A 20160-nucleotide genomic window follows, 5' to 3' on the forward strand; every position below is an offset into this window, starting at 1 on the left:
ATCCCATCCATTCCAAACCATATATCTATCCCATCCATACCAAACCATATATCTATCCCATCTATACCAAACCATATATCTATCCCATCCATTCCAAACCATATATCTATCCCATCCATACCAAACCATATATCTATCCCATCTATACCAAACCATTTAACATCTATCCCATTCACACCAAACCATATATCTATCCCATCCATACCAAACCATTTAACATCTATCCCATCCATACCAAACCATATATCTATCCCATCCATACCAAACCATATATCTATCCCATCCATACCAAACCATATATCTATCCCATCCATACCAAACCATATATCTATCCCATCCATACCAAACCATATATCTATCCCATCCATACCAAACCATATATCTATCCCATCCATACCAAACCATTTAACATCTATCCCATCTATACCAAACCATATATCTATCCCATCCATACCAAACCATATATCTATCCCATCCATACCAAACCATATATCTATCCCATCCATACCAAACCATATATCTATCCCATCCATACCAAACCATATATCTATCCCATCCATACCAAACCATATATCTATCCCATCCATACCAAACCATATATCTATCCCATCTATACCAAACCATTTAACATCTATCCCATCTATACCAAACCATATATCTATCCCATCCATACCAAACCATTTAACATCTATCCCATCCATACCAAACCATATATCTATCCCATCCATACCAAACCATATATCTATCCCATCTATACCAAACCATATATCTATCCCATCCATACCAAACCATATATCTATCCCATCCATACCAAACCATATAATCTATCCCATCTATACCAAACCATTTAACATCTATCCCATCTATACCAAACCATATATCTATCCCATCTATACCAAACCATATATCTATCCCATCCATACCAAACCATTTAACATCTATCCCATCCATACCAAACCATATATCTATCCCATCCATACCAAACCATATATCTATCCCATCCATACCAAACCATATATCTATCCCATCCATACCAAACCATTTAACATCTATCCCATCCATACCAAACCATATATCTATCCCATCCATACCAAACCATATATCTATCCCATCTATACCAAACCATATATCTATCCCATCCATACCAAACCATTTAACATCTATCCCATCCATACCAAACCATATATCTATCCCATCCATACCAAACCATATATCTATCCCATCTATACCAAACCATATATCTATCCCATCCATACCAAACCATATATCTATCCCATCCATACCAAACCATATGAAATCCCATCCATACCAAACCATATCTATCCCATCCATACCAAACCATGTAACATCTATCCCATCCATACCAAACTATATATCTATCCCATCCATACCAAACCATTTAACATCTATCCCATCCATACCAACCCATATATCTATCCCATCCATACCAAACCATATGAAATCCCATCCATACCAAACCATATATCTATCCCATCCATACCAAACCATTTAACATCTATCCCATCCATACCAAACCATATATCTATCCCATCCATACCAAACCATTTAACATCTATCCCATCTATACCAAACCATATATCTATCCCATCCATACCAAACCATATATCTATCCCATCCATACCAAACCATATATCTATCCCATCCATACCAAACCATATATCTATCCCATCCATACCAAACCATTTAACATCTATCCCATCCATACCAAACCATATATCTATCCCATCCATACCAAACCATATATCTATCCCATCCATACCAAACCATATGAAATCCACACCAAACCATATCAAATCCATACCTTAAGAAATGGTTTATGGGCAAAATGCTTTAAAACTGCACAGCCTAAAAGAAAGTATAATTGCTTCAATTAACTTACTGTCACTTGGTAATCCATTCCGTTTCCTCCCTATTGTGTTTGAGATGTATTTTGATTGAGATGTGTATATATCCCCAATGGAAATACGTTTTAAAACTGTTTTTGTGTCATCCTCAATGAATTTTAATACCATTGTTCTGTATCCACGTGAGTGGTTGCATTGTGTTCAAAATGGTCAAATAAATCAACTAAAATATCAACAACAGGGTCTCCTCTCCGTGTGCAGCAGGACATAGTGCTAAAGCCAATAGGATGAAACAGCTGCCAGTGGGTCTTTCACGCAAGGAAGAAAAACAACATGGTATTTTAAATGGTTAGGCTCAAATAGAAAGTGTGTGTGTGCGTGTGTGTGTGTGTGTGTGTGTGTGAGAGAGAGAGTTTGTGTGTGTGAGTGAGTGAGGGGTGTGGTAGACATCTGACCTCTAAAAGTCGACTGTCTGTCAGACAGTCAGATGAATAACTGTAAGGTCTCCAAGTCCAACCTGTATACCTGAATCTCGGACAACCGAATACCCCCTTTGCTATCTACTTGTTATTTAAGTTCTAAGTTTAAAATGACCCATGTTTAATTCAAGACAATTAAAGACAACATACATACATTCTGAAACATACAGCACCTACAAGTAGTATCCACCTTGTGAATTATTATAATACAAGCAAGCAGCACAGAACTGGAAGAAACAACAGTGTCCAACTTTACCTTTACCAACTCTGCCCCGGCTTGTTCAGAGTGTTCTACTGTCACCTGATGTCAGAGTGTCCACTCCAGTCTGAGTTCCAGTACTTCTCCAGTCGCTTCTCTCAGCCCAGCTTGTCTGTCAGTCTGTCTCCTAGAGGGAGGTACCAACACGGAGAATGGGATGCCTGAGCTGCTTGGCAAATTTAGAATCCTCTCATAGCACAGGCTGTACTGTTGTTGTGGGGATGGGTTTCAGAGCATGCCTTTCTCCCTCCGTCCAAATAGACTGCGGGTGGGGGCCCACACTGAACAGCCACACCCACGTTATTAGATATCAACCAATAGGAGCTTGCAGGTTGGGTCCCTCACTCAAAGCACTGGACAGCAGCTCACTGGAGACCCGTGCTGTTGGATGTGACTTTTCAAAATAAACTCCCCTAGGTAGTCAGTAATGTGTGTCTCCTACAAACAAGCACACTTCTATTTTAATTCGCCTAATGGCACTTCATCTACCCAGGCCAAGATAAATATAGTCCTCCCAGCAATAGAGGAAAACTGAAAAAACAAATTACCAATCTCAAAACATAAATACTGTACTTAAACGAGTTTGTTCAAACTAACAAAAAACCTTCTTGACATAGTCAAAATAATATTCTGCTGAATTGAATTACACAGAAAGAGATGCCCATGGAGCATTAACCACGGCATTTCACATTCACCGTGTTCCTAACACGGATAGAAAAGGAATGAGCAAAGAAAGGCTCCTTTTCCATTACACACACAGACATCTGACTCCGAAAGAGATTGTTGTTTAACTCCGCAGGCAAAAAAACCAAACACTGGACTAAAGCACTGCAGAATGACTACATACTGCAGCGTACACAACAGAAAACTCTGAGCTGCCATAGCTGGTCTGCAGAAATGGACTGGCCATAGGGCAGTTTGTGCAAATTCCAGATGGGCTGGTCCATTTTAGCCCAGTGGACCAGTCTAAATTACAGTTTTGTGCAAAATGATCATTATGTGGCTAATAATGGTGAGCCTCAAGGAAAAGAATGGGACGTTGTGTTAAAAATGGCCAGACAAATTTTTGGTCCCATTCCGCCCCTGCAGGTCTGGGCAGCTACAGTATAAAGGGAAGAGTTATCGTTACTTTACTGTGGTAAGGAAAGGCATACATTAAAAACATGTGAATGTAGGCTAGTTGAAGATCACTCTCTCTTGATTAGTACTAAGACTGCAACTCATGTAGATGTTTGTTCCTACCTGTATAAATCCTTGTTCTACATCTTTGGGACATGCATTGTATTTTGGCCTGCAGGTAGTTAGCTTGGCGGTTAGAGCGTTGGGCCAGTAACCAAAAAGTCTCCCGTTCAAATACCAAAACAGACAAGGTAAAAAAAAAAAAACGGTCCGTTTTTTGTCAACACTTGAGCAAAGCACTTAACCCTAATTTCATCTAGGGGTGCCGTACCCTGTAAAACAATACATTTAGCTGTGACAATAAAAAAAAAGCATTTAGCTGTGACAATAAAAAAAACAATCTAAAATCTGTTCCATGTCAACTTTCCCCAATGCTTATATTGTTAATTTGTCAAGAATGCCCTCTAGTGGTGAAAGGTGATCATCACATAAAGGTCAGGTTTAGGAGAGCTCCAATTGGTGCTTTTATTACGTACATATTTGATATTGGTGACGGTATAATACTGTATAATGTGTTTTAAGCATGTATGGCCCTTTTATAACGGAGGCTTTAAGTTAAAGTTTTACTTTGAGATTTTGTTGTAACTTTCCAAACTCAGGAGATTTTGTTGCATGTAGTGTTGCGTAATTTGCATAACTGAAAATATCTAAGTAGAAAAAACATGTTTATCTAAGTAAGAAATATGTTAATCTAAGTATGACTGAATTCACTCCATAAACATTTCTCTATTGGAAGTGATACACAATCCATAGGACTGTGCCATTGGTGTTGACAGTGATGGCAGACTGCAACTAATACTTTTCAAGGTTTCCGTAGTGTAGTGGTTATCACGTTCGCCTCACACGCGAAAGGTCCCCGGTTCGAGACCGGGCGGAAACACATTTTAACAAAATTGACAGAGTCGATAACTGAAAATAAACTAACAAATTCATAGGACTACCGTATAGGCTACATAAATAGAACAGGCTTGAACATTTCCTTAAATAGAAAACAGCAGCAATGCAATGATAATACGAAAGTGGTTCTGATGAATCAGAGGCTAGGCTAGTTTACCACATTTGTCACAGGCTTCATCAATAAGTGCATAGACTACGGCGTCCCCACAGTAACTATATGAAGGTATCCGTGCTGGGTTATTGTAAATCATAAATCTGGACTACAGTATACATGAATTTGATGTGCATTATGTAACTCTATGCTACTGTAGGGGTCAGTGTGGTTATTGGTTCCCATTGGCAGTGTTAGTATAGTCCTCTATGCTACTGTAAGTCAGTGTGGTTATTGGTTCCTATTGGCAGTATTAGTATAGTCCTCTATGCTACTGTAGGTCTGTGTGGTTATTGGTTCCTATTGGCAGTATTAGTATAGTCCTCTATGCTACTGTAGGTCAGTGTGGTTATTGGTTTCTATTGGCAGTATTAGTATAGTCCTCTATGCTACTGTAGGTCAGTGTGGTTATTGGTTCCTATTGGCAGTATTAGTATAGTCCTCTATGCTACTGTAGGTCAGTGTGGTTATTGGTTCCTATTGGCAGTATTAGTATAGTCCTCTATGCTACAGAGGTCTCCTCTTGATCGAGAGTTCATAGACCTCAAACTGAGCTGGCCTCTTTCAGCAAGAGGGACCAATCACAACTTATCTTACTAGAATCCACATCCACAAAAGGATTACCTGTCGGTGTAGTATGTATTGCACTATCCAAACAGTTACTATAGCGACGATTCGACTTTACCGCAAAGGTCTATGCAGTTTAGTGTGAAGTCCTGTCCCTTTGTATATATATCAAGGATCAAATACGTTCCATATTTACTTGTCTCTGTGTATCCTTTCCCTTTCCTTACACATTTTTTATTTGTAAAGTAACAATTTGTTCTTAACTTACTTGCCTAGTTAAATAAATATGCGAACCCGTCTGGCACTACAGACTTAATCAAAACAAGTATTAGAAATAAGTCTGCAAGTCAGTTAAGAACAAAATTCTTATTTACAACAACGCCTTGCCAAAAGGCAAAATACTTCCTGCGGGACGGGGGCCTGGGATTAATACAAACACTTAAAATATAGGACAAAAACACACATCACAACAAGAGGAACAACACTACATAAAGAGAGACCTAGGACAACAACACAGCATGGTAGCAGCACAACATGGTAGCAACACAAAACAGGGTACAAGCATTATTGGGCACAGACAACAGCACAAAGGGCAAGAAGGTAAAGACAACAATACATCACACAAAGCAGCCACAATTCTCAGTAAGAGGGTCCATGATTGAGAGTCTTCGAATGAAGAGATTGAGATATAACTGCCCAGTTTGACTGTTTGTTCCAGTCGCTAGCTGCATCGAACTGAAAAGACGAGCGACCCAGGGATGTGTGTGCGTTGGGGACCTTTAACAGAATGTGACTGGCAGAATGGGTGTTGTACTGTATGTGGAGAACAAGGGCTGCAGTAGACATCTCAGATAGGGGGGAGTGAGGCCTAAGAGGGTTTTTATAAATAAGCATCAACCAGTGAGTCTTGTGACAGAAATACAGAGATGACCAGTTTACAGAAGAGTATAGAGTGCAGTGATGTGGCCTATAAGGAGCATTGGTGGCAAATCTGATAGGCCCGAATGGTAAAGAACATCTAGCCACTGCTACACAGATGACATGGATAGGAACATGATGAGGCAAAATGGGGTTATAGGGGGTGATTGACAGCGAGGACAAAAACGTGACATTCATCACTGGTTGAGCTTGAAACGTGACTTATCGATTGCTCAAACACACACATTGGCTTTGGTTTGATTAGCAAGCTGTGTCTACTGTAGATATGCTGTCTGGCGAAACTGTTTGACTAGTCGATGATAAAAAGCCACTGTAGACTCGTATAGCATGCCTGGCCGCAGACAGTTCAAGGGAAACCAGTTATCTACTGTCAAGCGTGTGCCAGATGAAACCTTATCTTACTGGATCTTTAACCGAATCTTCAGATACAAATTAGCTTTATATTCAATTGGTCAAATCAGATTTTCCTCCACGAGACAATTGTAAAGCCTCATTTATTGTCTACATAGATAAAGCTGACAGCGCAATTAGCTACTCAAAATGACTACGTTGTGTAGTTGCGTCACATTACACTGCGTTCCAGCCTGACTGAGCTACCGACAGAAAGCATATGTGAGGCAAGAGTAGCTTCTCTTGCATCACGAGACACATGGTTCCACGACCAAAAGTCAAAAGGCTGTTGGCAACCATGACTAGAGTTTTTTTTTAGCATAGCAGTCAACCAGGCATTTTGCGTAGCTAGTTGCATTTTTAACACTGACTATAAACTAGCCTTTATGGTCACTGTCAGGTTAACAGGTACTTCCATTTGAAGTGATCAAGCAAAATGTAGGGCAACAGGGCAATGTGTCAACTCCTGTTGACCAGTTCCAACTTACTTCTCCACCGTGCCCCATGAAACTATCCCAAACTTCAGCACATACGCCCACGCAAACATATGCGCGCACACACACACAGCATAGAGGGTTAGAGCCGCTCCCATCCAGAGAGTGACCAGAGACAGGGGTCTCTGGTTCAACACAGGGGTGAGGGCAGTGTTTGCTGTGTCCACACACTGGGGTTTGATGTCGGACCAATCAGTTAACATTTAACAGAGGGACCTCTGGAGCACGGGCATATCTTATGTTGCATCAGAGTTTGTTTATTAGGTTGTATATAGGTTCTATATAGGTTGTATGGATCAAAATCACATCAGCACTACTGTACAGTAGCAGTATTTGCTGTATCAATATCCTATTTTCTATTATAAACTGGGTGGTGGGAGCCCTGAATGCTGATTGGCTGACAGCCGTGGTATATGGGATCGTATACCATGGGTATGACAAAACATGTATTTTTACTGCTGTAATTACATTGGTAACCAGTTTATAATAGCAATAAGGCACCTCAGGGGGTTTGTGGTATATGGCCAATATACCACGGCTAAGGGCTGTGTCCAAGCACTCGGCGTTGCGTCGTTGCGAGTTATAGTCCTTAGCCGTGGTATATTGGCCATATACCACACCTCCTCGGGCCTTATTGCTGAAGAGTAGAACCAGCCCAGGATGTAATCCTAGCGGTGTAAACTTTTATTTCCTGCAGATGATTGTATGAATTAACTTACTATACACGATAGAGATGTATGACCTCACTGATGTTTTAATCAGCTGTTGGAGCTGGAGTTTTTCAAGGGAGTGTGATTTAATTCCTACATTTACAAGAATTTCAGCGGAATTGATCGCGCCTCTGGCATATACAGTCAATTCAGAAAGTATTCAGACCCCTTCCCCTTTTATAAAATGATGTTGAGTTATAAAATAAAAAAAACATCTTATCAATCTACACACAATATCCCAAAATGAAAAAGCAAAATTAGGTTTTTAGACATTTTTGCAAATGTATTAACAATTTAAAAAACTGTAATAGCTTATTTACACAAGTACTCAAACTGTTTGCTATGAGACTCAAAATTGAGCTCAGCTGCATCCTGTTTCCATTAATTATCCTTGAGATGTTTTACAACTTGATTGGAGTCCATCTGTGGGAAATTCAATTGATTTGACATGATTAGGAAAGGCACACAGAGCAAAAACCAAGCCAATTGTCCGTAGAGCTCAGAGACAGGATTGTGTCAAGGCACAGATCTGGGGAAGGCTACCAAAACATTTCTGCAGCATTGAAGGTCCCTAAGAACACACTTGCCTCCATCATTCTTAAACGGAAGAAGTTTGGAACCAGCAAGACTCTTCCTAGAGCTGGCAGCCCAGCTCAATTGGGCAATTGGGGGAGAAGGGCCTTGGTAAGGGAGGGGCTAAGAACTCGATTGTCACTCTGACAGAGCTCCAGAGTTCCTCTGTGGAGATGGGAGAACCTTTCAGAAGGACAACTATCTCTGCAGCCTTCTACCATTCAGGCCTTTATGATAGAGGGGCCAGACGGAAGGAAGCCAGTCCTCAGGAAAGGAACATGACAGCCCGCTTGGAGGACTCTCAGATTATGAGAAACAAGACTCTCTGTTCTGATGAAACCAAGTTTGAATTCTTTGGCCTTAATGCCAAGCGTCACATCTGGAGGAAACCTGGCACCATCCCTTACGGTGAAGCATGGTGGTGGCAGCATCATGCTGTGGGAATGTTTTTCAGCAGCAGGGACTGGGAGACTAGTCAGGATCGAGGGAAAGATGAATGGAGCATATAGAGATCCTTGATAACAACCTGCTCCAGAGTGCTCAGTACCTCAGACTGGCGCGAAGGTTCACCCTCCAACAGCACAACGACCCTAAGCACACAGCCAAGACAAAGCAGGAGTAGCTTCAGGACAAGGCTCTGAATGTCCTTGACTGGCCCAGCCAGAGCCCGGACTTGAACCTGATCGAACCTCTCTGGAGAGACCTGAAAATAGCTGTACAGCAACGCTCCCCATCCAACCTGACAGAGCTTCAGAGGATCTGCAGAGAAGAATGGGAGAAACTCCCCAAATACAAGTGTGCCAAGCTTTGTAGCGTCACAGCCGAAAAGACTCGAGGCTGTAATCGCTGCCAAAGGTGATTCAACAAAGTACTGAGTAAAGGGTCTGAATACTAATGTAAATGTGATATTTCTGTTTTTTCTTTGTCATTATGGGGTATTATGTGTAAATTGATGAGAAGAATAAGGCTGTAACGGCAACAAAATGTGGAAAAAGTCACTTTCCAAATGCACCATTATTGCTTGCAAGTACACTAAATATACAAAAGTATGTGGACATCCCTTCAAATTATTTCAGCAACACCCGTTGCTGACGGGTGTATAACATCGAGCACACCGCCATGCAATCTCCATAGACAAACATCAGTAAGAGAATGGCCTAACTGAAGAGCTCAGTGACTTTCAACGTGGCACCATCTTAGGATGCCACTTTTCCAACAAGTCAGTTCGTCAAATTTCTGCCCTGTTAGAGCTGCCCCGGTCAACTGTAAGTGCTATTATTCTGAAGTGGTGTTGTCTAGGAGCAACAACGGCTCAGTCGCAAAGTGGTAGGCCACACAAGCTGACAGAATGGGACTGGCAATTCCTGAAGCGTGTAGGGCATAAAAATGGTCTCCTCGGTTGCAACTCTCACTACAGAGTTCCAAACCACCTCTGGAAACAAAGTCAGCACATAACTGTTTGTCTGGAGATTTACGAAATGGGTTTCCATGGCTGAGAAGCCGCACACAAGCCTAAGATCACCATCCGCAATGCCAAGCGTCGGCTGGAGTGGTGTAAAGCTTGCCGCCATTGGACGATGATCCAACTTTCAAAACAAGTCCTTTCTGGCTAGCCACAGAAGTCAACTAGCTAGCTAAGTAGCTGTTTTGCATTCTAGCACATTCACTAATTTGTTTGTAAACAAATTAGTTAGCTACCACATGTGCTTGTCAAAACTGTCAACAGAGTAGCTAGCACGGAACAAGATATGCCAAATAACAGTCTAAAAACCACTTGAGGGAAAATAAATCAGATTTGACCGTTCGCATGGCGAACAGACACAAGTCGCATGGCCAGGAATCAGAGGTCGTTTGAAATGGGGCTTGAAATATCTTATTCCATCTGCTTTTTGGCTGTTCAGACTGCAGGAAAAAGAACAGATTCGAATACGATATTTAACCCCCCCCCCAAAAAAAAATGTGTTACTTCAAACTGCCAATTTGAACAAGGCTTTAGAATCACTGTACTGCACTTCTGTAGCTTAATTTCCTGCAACTCACCCAAAGTAAATGTTATGAATGTCTATTTCAAAATGTTAAAAAAGAAACTCCAATCATATCCAAAGATATAATAATTATACACAGGGGTTGTTGATTATTGTGTGCCCCGTTCAAGTCTAAATACATTTGGACTTGGAACTTTATTCCAACAATTTTTTGCTTAAGATGCTTTCTGAGAACCAACAAGAACATCTTATTTGGTCTTCCATGACGATTCCCTGACTGGCACACGGATGTGGCAGTTTTGGAATTGGCATCGATGGTACCAGACTGGTACCAATTTTGGAATTGGCATTCTTGTACCAGACTGGCACACCAGTGTGTTTTGAACTGAACATTCCGATTAAATGCATCACACACAGCTGCCCACTCAGTTATTTTCTTTTGAATTTCAGAATAGAACACTGAAATAATAGTCAGACTCCAGTCATTTCAAACAGAGTCTACTCATGAAGGAGTTAAGCTCTTTGTAAATTGGACTCGTGAACGCTGCATCCATATATGTAGAGGTAAAATCAGTTGAGTAAGTTAATAATCAACCTCATCCCAGGCAGCCTATATAGTTTACTAGCTCTGTGTCCTGTGGTGTCTTTTCAAGGGAAGAGGGGACTGAAGCGGCTGGCCAGCTCACTACCAACACCTTGAAGGTCTCAAGACAGAAAAAAAAACACATAATGAAGCTAACGCTAACCTTTCTGTTCGTTCTTGTGGCTTCTTGGCCCCTGGTCCTCTGCGCCAAGGAGGAGCCCATGTCCAAAGATTCTCCTCTACCTCAGGTTCCCGCCGTTGAAACTCGCTCCCGTTTCGCCGCTCTGGATGACGTGCGCCTCCTGGCCAACGGTCTCCTCCAGCTCGGCCACAGCCTCAGGGACTTCGTCCATAAGACCAAGAGCCAGATAAACGACATCTTCCAGAAACTCAACATCTTCGACAGCTCCTTCAACCAGCTCTCCGTGCTGGCCAGCGAGATCAAGGGGGAAGAGGAGGAGCTGAAGAAAACCACAGTGGTGCTCAAGGCCAACAACGAGGAGATACGGAACCTGTCGCTGGAGATCAATTCAAAAGTGGAGAGCATCCTGCAGGAGCGTAGCCAGCTTCGGAGCAAGGTGGGAGGGCTGGAGGTGAAGCTGAGCAGCCTGTCTCAGGGCCTGGTCCCCGCCGAGCAGCTGGCTGAGATCAACTCACTGAAGGTGAGCCACCCCAAACCTGACCTTAACCCATGGGTGGGGGGGGGGGGGGGACATAGTGTTAAAGCTGATTAAGATTCTCCCAATACTCACTGCAATATCCATGTATAATACTGACGTGGTAAGATACCAAGGACAAGGTAAGGTTTATGGGGAAATTTGACAGGGTTTTCAGTCACTTCAACCAACCTCAAGAAGATACATTGACCAAAGTCACCTTTGAACCTTTGGTTCTAGTGATTAGCTTACTCCCTAACACCACTATAGTACCAGATAGAACTGTTGAACCCTATAAGGATAAATAGTCATGTCTGGAGAAATGACCCATCCCTGTCCCGTCATGTGTCACACAGGATGTGATCCACACCCAGGAGAGGAGCATCAGTGAGCTGCTGAAGGCTGTGAGAGAGCAGAGCGACCAGCTCGACCACCAGAGGAGCAAGATGAAAACTCTGGAGGTGAAGGTAGTTATTGTACAACATGTAGCTTGAGCCTTACAGTCTTACAACCATGAGAACAGGCAAATTACTTCATTTTTATGTTCAATCCATTATAGTAACGATAATTATTTGGATGTATTTATCACCAGATGCTCAAGGTGCTTTTCATTAAATGTGTGAAACTCACTTCATCTACTGTGATTATTCAGCAGGTTGACGTTTTTTGTCATGAATCTTGTCCTGGAGGTAGAACCGAGCGATTTCTGCTAGATGGGCCAGCTGCAAAGTTAAAATTGTCTATAGTGTAAAAAAAATAATTGAGGTTAGAGTTAGGTTTAAAATCAGACTTGATGACTTTGTGGCTCTGCCAGCTAGTGACCACTCTGCAGAGCTGCCTCCAGAACAAGATTCATGACTAAAAATGCTAACCTGCGATTATTCACCTCATCTACCAGGATTATTTGTGTGTACGCTTCAAACCTATAAAAACGACAATTGTGCAGAGTGACAGAAATGACTGCTTGTGCCGTAACAACACTATTCCTTCTCATTTTCAGCTCACCTACAACCCTTTCATGCAAGAGACCATTGAGAAACCATCTGACAACTTCCAGTCTGCCACACCCACCCTCGCTGGGTATTTGACCAACACCTCCACCAATGGCAGTTTGGACATGACGGGTAAGGTGCTTTAAAAGGGTCATGATCTTTTTGTTTATTTTGTATTCCCATTAGCCGCTACTCTTTCAGGGTCCACACTAAAACACAATGTTTGAGGAACAACAGGTTTCAGCAAGGTGCTGCTGATAGACTGTAAAATATGGTTGTGTCACAGATCTCTCATCAGACTGCAGTGAGCTATTCAACAAGGGCGAGAGAGCCAGTGGAGTGTACGCCATCAAGCCTAACCAATCTGAGCCCTTCATGGTCTACTGTGACATGGGTGAAGGTAAGACAGACGAGTAGCACCAATGCTCCCATTGAATGCTGCTGAGGGGAGGACGGCTCATAATAATGGCTGGAATGGAGTGGAATGGAGGGAATGGAGTGGAATGGAGGGAATGGAGGGAATGGAGTGGAATGGAGGGAATGGACTGGTATCAAACACGTGAAAACCATGTTTTTGATACCATTCCATTTTCACCATTCCAGCCATTCGTATGAGCTGAAACATTGTGTACTAATGTAGATTTATTGATTTGAAGTTAAGCATTTCTTCTTTCCTTTCTGCAGATGGAGGCGCTACTGTCATCCAGAGAAGGAAGGATGGGTCGATGAATTTCCATCAGAATTGGGAGAAATATGAAAACGGATTTGGAGACTTTCAAGGTGAGTGATCAAGTTGTGAGGTGTAATGTGTACTTCCCATGACCAGTGAACCAGACCAGTCACCTGCCTGGGTATGTGTGTACCTTATTGATTTGTCTGTGTCACAGGAGAGTTCTGGCTGGGCCTGAGGAAGATCCACTCCCTCGCTAGTCAAGGTGACACTTTCCTGAACATCCAACTGGAGGACTGGAAAAGGGGCAAGCGCTTCATTGAGTACAACTTCTCTCTGGATGGACCCGAGGCCCACTATAGAATCCACCTCTCACAGGCGTCCGGAAATCTGCCTGACGCAATGAGCAACCACACCGGTATGATGTTCTCCACCAAGGACCAGGACAATGACAAACTTGAAGACTCACACTGTGCCTATACCTACACAGGTAAAGTGGTGGGGAGTGAGGAGTGGGGAGGATGTTATAGGATTTTATGGATGCATGGTTTATCGTAGGGCTCAAGTACAGGGTTTGTTTGAATGAAATTATTTAATTTCCTCTAATTTATGAAGCATACTATTTAATGGAACATTAGATTGAATGCAGATTGCTATTGTTCACACCAGCATCCAGTTGAACTAATCCGATGGGTTTTTGCAGGCGGCTGGTGGTTCAACGCTTGCGGAGACACCAATCTGAACGGGAAATATATCCACGTGAGACCCAAGGGACGGTCAGAGCGTAGGAGGGGAATCCACTGGAAGCCAACCCGAGGGGCCTCCTACTTCCTCCGATCCACCCAGATCTCCATTCGCTCCACCCCTGCCACTACCTTCGCTTCAACCTCCTCAGAGACAGGCAACTTCAGCTCAGAATAAACACCAGACATTTACCTGTGGACAGAAACAAGACCTTGAACAACCTTTTGGCGAAAATATGTGATAAGTCTCTGACAACAAGGCCTATAAGGAGATTTAGGAGGTCAGTTTAGTGAGTCTCTTCTGTCGACTGCACAGTCGGACCAAGTTGATTGAATAGGACTCTGAATCTGTGTCTCTAAACCACAGTTTGCCTTATAGCTAGTCTGAAAAGGATTCACTTCTCCTCTTCGGTATTAAAGGCTTTGGGACACAAGGAACCATATTAATTGTCTAACATTTTTATACTCAGTTCAGCGTTCTAATTTTAGGGTGAAATTGTTCGACAAATCCTCGTTATTATTACATGCACTTGAGGAATCCTCTGTGTAACTGTATTTCAGACTGTATTAATGATGGATGGTATTCATACCTGAGATCTGCACACAAACCTCATAAATATGCAAAACGTACATCATTCTTTCATGTGAACATTTGAGTTGAGCGTGCAGATCTTACTGTAAGTCTGGATACAACCAGGTATGAAGTGATGAGGAGCTGAATGGACAGCACACAGGCATCCACCTGAATAACAGCAGTTATCACCACTTACTGAGTCACATTGACTCTCAGCACATATGTACTGTAAATAGTGTATTTTTAATAAATAAAGCATATTTATGACACCTGGTGTGGTTCTGAATAATTATCCTCGAAAGACTACAACAGTCGGTAACATGACAGTCCAAATGAACAAATAATTTGATTTCTAGCCAGCTCTATAGCCATGTTCCAAAAAGGTCTATCTGTAGCTATTAATAACTATACCTGTAAATATAAAGTATTACAGTATACAGTAGTATTACAACTCGATCAAAATGTTCTTGAATGGACTTACCCTCCCATAGGCTCTGATATCATGATCGGCAGAATAAGTTTAGCCTGGGCACCAGTCTGACTTCGTGTCATGTTTCACAATGACATGAGCACAAGGAGTGGGATGTTAGCTAAACAGACTGGTACCCAGGCTAAAACAAGCTGGTTCCTTTACGTCAACTGAGGGATGGCCTTTAGTGAGGGTACGACAACATGGTGAGTGTCTGACAGGTATCTTTTGGTTTTCCTCTGTTCAGCCTTGACCTGAAGAACATCACGTGTCTCACTGACCTCTGATGCAATCAGACCTACAAATAATTGTTTTCTTAAATCAGGCTAATGAGTGGACGTAATGAGTGGACATGATGTAACAGTAGTGCACTACAGCACTAGTAGTTTTCCCCCCCAAAAAGTGCACTTTGGACATCAAAGCAGCTTTCAACTGAGTTGTGGCTAGAAATATTGTTTAGTCTGACTGGAAGGTCACAAGAAACGTTGAAAGGCTTAAGGTAGGTCAAGACGTTCATAACGTTTGGGAATTATGCACAAGCCTCTCAAAACAGACCACATTATCCCCAGGAGGCAGCATTGTATTCTACTCTCTGAGAAGAAGTTGACCCTTCACACTGCTCTGCGATAGTATTACCAGCTTCTAATCCCAGAGGAGCAACACTGCGAGATTTACAGGAACGCTTGGGAAGCAGACTCGGCAGACCAGACCCGGGTTTGAGAAGTCAATGAGAAGTGAACATTTTTTCCTTCGTTGTTAATTTTCTCAAACTCTTAAGGCACAATGTCTTAAAGTAGCTAAACATATTAATCCAACCTTATGAAAGTGACAAACAGCCACGTTTTCATTTTCGTTAAAAAAAACGACTTTATATCGAACGAGTGCCTTTCATTTAACAGCTTGTACATGCGCACGTCGGCCCAAGACGACCGTTAGACCTGACTAAGTGTTTCTGTGCATGAGCTTAGCCAACGTCACCATGACATCGCATACAAGCGCGATCGGGGATTTCTATTGGAGAAGCAGTTTCTGCCGAACTTCATACTGTACTGCCTTTGGTATTACCATCACAAATCAACACTGACCCTGAATCAGTGCTTAGGGTCTCTCTTACTGGAGACAACAGCCCTGACAGTGATCCCCCTGCACATGTGTGAACTAAGGAGCGTCTTCAGTTACCATCTGCCTGTACACACATACTAGTCTCCATGGTTATTTTTGGACCCATAGCCTCCCCCTACCAGCCCGTGAAATACTGGGCGTGCCTAAGACTTTTCCCTCCCGTAAACCCTGTAGTATATTTCATGTGTTTCTACCACAGTGACTGTAGTATATTTCATGTGACTGTAGTTTTTTCATGTGACTGTAGTATAATTCATGTGACTGTAGTATAATTCATGTGACTGTAGTATAGTTCATGCGACTGTAGTATATTTCATGTGACTAGTATATTTCATGTGACTGTAGTATAATTCATGTGACTGTAGTATATTTCATGCGACTAGTATATTTCATGCGACTGTAGTATATTTCATGTGACTGTAGTATAATTCATGTGACTGTAGTATATTTCATGCGACTGTAGTATATTTCATGCGACTGTAGTATATTTCATGTGACTAGTATATTTCATGTGACTGTAATATATTTCATGTGACTGTAGTATATTTCATGTGACTGTAGTATATTTCATGTGACTGTAGTATATTTCATGTGTTTCTACCACAATGACTGTAGTATATTTCATGTGACTGTAATATATTTCATGTGACTGTAGTATATTTCATGTGACTGTAGTATATTTCATGTGTTTCTACCACAATGACTGTAGTATATTTCATGTGACTGTAGTATATTTCATGTGACTGTAGTATATTTCATGCGACTGTAGTATATTTCATGTGTTTCTACCACAATGACTGTAGTATATTTCATGTGACTGTAGTACATTTCATGTGACTGTAGTATATTTCATGTGACTGTAGTATATTTCATGCGACTGTAGTATATTTCATGCGACTGTAGTATATTTCATGCGACTGTAGTATATTTCATGCGACTGTAGTATATTTCATGTGACTGTAGTATATTTCATATGACTGTAGTATATTTCATGTGACTGTAGTATATTTCATGTGACTGTAGTATATTTCATGTGACTGTAGTATATTTCATGCGACTGTAGTATATTTCATGTGACTGTAGTATATTTCATGTGACTGTAGTATATTTCATGTGTTTCTACCACAATGACTGTAGTATACTTCGGTTGGCTAAGTATAACCACCAGCAAACATAGCCTATGGATTTCTCATGTTAAAATCCAGAAGTGAATATTGAATAAAATGCAATCTTTACCATCCACATTAAGTCATGAAATGTGTATAACTCCAAGCCATAGTGGCTTTTTTCAATAGCTAAAATGTGTGACCACAACAGAGATACTAACCTGAAAGACCTGTCATCTTGGCAGGTTGGTCAGCTCATGATGGGTCATCACGGGATCATATCCACGCAGTTTCCTGTGTGATCAGGAAGTACAAGGCCATCGGTGGTATCATCCTCACTGCCAGTCACAACCCCCGAAGGGATCCAATGGAGACTTTGGCATCAAGTTCAACACTGCTAATGGAGATACTGTAACTAGAGAACAGGGACCAGTAGGAAAGGTTGTTAGCCAAGTGCATTACAAGATAGAGACATTTCCCACAAGTATCATGCTCAGTGATGCAGATGTGACACTTTGATACAATGGCATTCTATATCAATAATGGGTGACTTCAGCAGCACACTTGAATAGACTAGAGCAGCACAATTGAATAGACTAGAGCAGCACAATTGAATAGACTAGAGCAGCACAATTGAATAGACTAGAGCAGCACACTTGAATAGACTAGAGCAGCACACTTGAATAGACTAGAGCAGCACACTTGAATAGACTAGAGCAGCACACTTGAATAGACTAGAGCAGCACAATTTAATAGACTAGAGCAGCACAATTGAATAGACTAGAGCAGCACACTTGAATAGACTAGAGCAGCACAATCGAATAGACTAGAGCAGCACAATTGAATAGACTAGAGCAGCACAATTGAATAGACTAGAGCAGCACAATTAAGATCAACACAAATGAGTGTCCTTGTGTAACATCATGAAGTCATGCTTTTGTTTGAACCAACCTAGGCCCAGGAGGCAGTCACTAACAAAATATCCCTGATCAGTAGATCCATAGAGGAGTACGCCATGTGCCCAGAACTCCGTGCAAACAGATGTTTGACCTGGAGAACAAGTTTAAACCCTTCACAGGTGAGCACAAACACATCACTCACATCAACCTGACAAGAGTTTTGGAGAAATAAATCAGGTACCTGATGTTTGAATAGAAGGAAATAAACGGAATTCCTTGTTGGCAGTTTTAGAGTAGGTGTAACAGTATAACTTTAGACCGTTCCCTCGCCCATACCCGGGCGCGAACATCACACATCAACAACTGACACCCACGAAGCATCGTTACCCATCGCTCCACAAAAGCCGCGGCCCTTGCAGAGCAAGGGGAACTACTACTTCAAGGTCTCAGAGCAAGTGACGTCACCGATTGAAACGCTATTTAGCGCACACCACCGCTAACTAAGCTAGCCGTTTCACATCCGTTACATAGGCAATAGAAAAAACGTCACTTACACACTTAGGCTAGATCTCAATACAACCTGCACTATAGAAAAACAAATAAAAACATTACAAGCTTGCAGTGCCAGATCAATGTGACTTTTTTAAACAGCATAGGTTCTGGTTTTGATTGAATCTGGCCACAGAACATGGCCTCTGTGTTTATTCTTTCAACTGTTTCCCTATTTGGATCCCTGAGGATCTTTGTCTTCTCACAGTGGAGATAGTGGACTCGGCAGAGTCTTGTGCCAACATGCCGAGGAACACCTTTGACTTTGCTGCACTGAAGGAGCTGTTGTCTGGCGAGAACCACATCAAGATCCGTATAGAACGCCATGCATGGAGGTTAGGAATCTAGTGTGCCAGACAGTGCCAGACCTTCCAGCTACAACGTGTAGTTGGAGTATCTGCAGTATTTAGAGAGCCACTCGTCTGGCTTTGCAACATTAGGAGGTAAGAAGAAGGCTGCTCTATTCCGATGTACAGTACAGAACATATAGTTATACCGTTTCTATAAGTGCAGATGTTGATATCCATCTAATGTCACACAGTGCCATCGTAAAGATGAGAGGAGCCTAGTTGAGAGTTCAGCTGTTGTTTCCAACTGTCTGTTACATGATCCGGTCTCTCAGGAGAGAGGTGAGGATGGGGTTACACAAACTGTCTGCTATGGAAAAATCCAGCTAGGAAAAAATGTATAACTCAAGCTGTTCCTAGAACCATATCACAGGACCTCCCCTGTGATAACATTTACCAGACAAGCTTATCCAAAGCAATTAGGGTTAAGCGCTTTTCTCAAGGGAACATTGACAGATTTTCACCTGGTCAGCTCAGGGATGTGAACCAGTGACCTTTTGGTTATTAGCACTAAATTCTTAACCACTAGGCCATCTGCTGCCCCACTTTCAGTTGTCTATTCATATTTCTCAATAATATCTCTCATTTTGGTTTACCAAATGTCTCCATCTATGAAACCCTCAAAGTCTAAGGCCGGTTTCGCCCTAAACCTCACTCCCTATCCAATAACCCAGTTTCTCTGAACTTCTCTCTCAAAGACTGAGAGATTTCTCTAATTATAGTCTCTTTCAACAGTCCCAGTGGGGCACTGGAGAGTTCTCTAAATCAAATGATTGAATTATTCTTTAATCCTGTCCCTTAATACCTCTGCCCATGGACCCCATGTCACTTGTCCCATCAACCTGTTCATCATTAAACTTGACTATCCTTCTATCCTTCCTTCCTTCCTTCCTTCCCTCTGTTTAATCATCAGAGGTAGGTCCCAATGTGAGGATCTGGGCTGGGCTCCCCTGCTAAATGTG

At 42.0% G+C, this 20160-nt stretch overlaps 2 protein-coding genes and 1 non-coding gene across 4 annotated transcripts in view; 2 read left to right on the forward strand and 1 right to left on the reverse strand.

The window, feature by feature from the left end:
• LOC139375849 (KN motif and ankyrin repeat domain-containing protein 4-like) overlaps positions 1-2796 on the reverse strand; it is a 30599-nt gene extending 27803 nt beyond the window's left edge. The window contains exon 1 of the mRNA XM_071117772.1: positions 2601-2796. The gene's annotated coding sequence lies outside the window, so the exon portion shown is untranslated. The remainder of the gene's footprint in view (positions 1-2600) is intronic.
• Positions 2797-4589: 1793 nt separating this feature from the next.
• trnav-cac (transfer RNA valine (anticodon CAC)) lies at positions 4590-4662 on the forward strand. The gene has a single exon. It is a non-coding gene; the product is annotated as a tRNA-Val (tRNA).
• Positions 4663-11120: 6458 nt separating this feature from the next.
• Positions 11121-14975, forward strand: LOC139375850 (angiopoietin-related protein 3-like). 2 transcript variants are annotated; one of them, XM_071117774.1, is made up of 7 exons: positions 11121-11733; positions 12084-12188; positions 12728-12851; positions 13006-13119; positions 13404-13499; positions 13607-13879; positions 14093-14975. In XM_071117774.1, exons 1-7 carry the CDS (start codon positions 11218-11220, stop codon positions 14308-14310), a joined length of 1446 nt encoding a protein of 481 aa, XP_070973875.1. In that variant the 5' UTR covers positions 11121-11217; the 3' UTR covers positions 14311-14975. The 2 variants fall into 2 exon arrangements, with proteins under 2 accessions (XP_070973875.1, XP_070973874.1); XM_071117773.1 differs by having other exon boundaries at positions 11122-11733; positions 12084-12194.
• Positions 14976-20160: the final 5185 nt, after the last annotated feature.

The sequence above is a fragment of the Oncorhynchus clarkii genome, chromosome 20, assembly GCF_045791955.1.
Source record: "Oncorhynchus clarkii lewisi isolate Uvic-CL-2024 chromosome 20, UVic_Ocla_1.0, whole genome shotgun sequence".
In the NCBI taxonomy this organism is placed as follows: domain Eukaryota; kingdom Metazoa; phylum Chordata; class Actinopteri; order Salmoniformes; family Salmonidae; genus Oncorhynchus; species Oncorhynchus clarkii.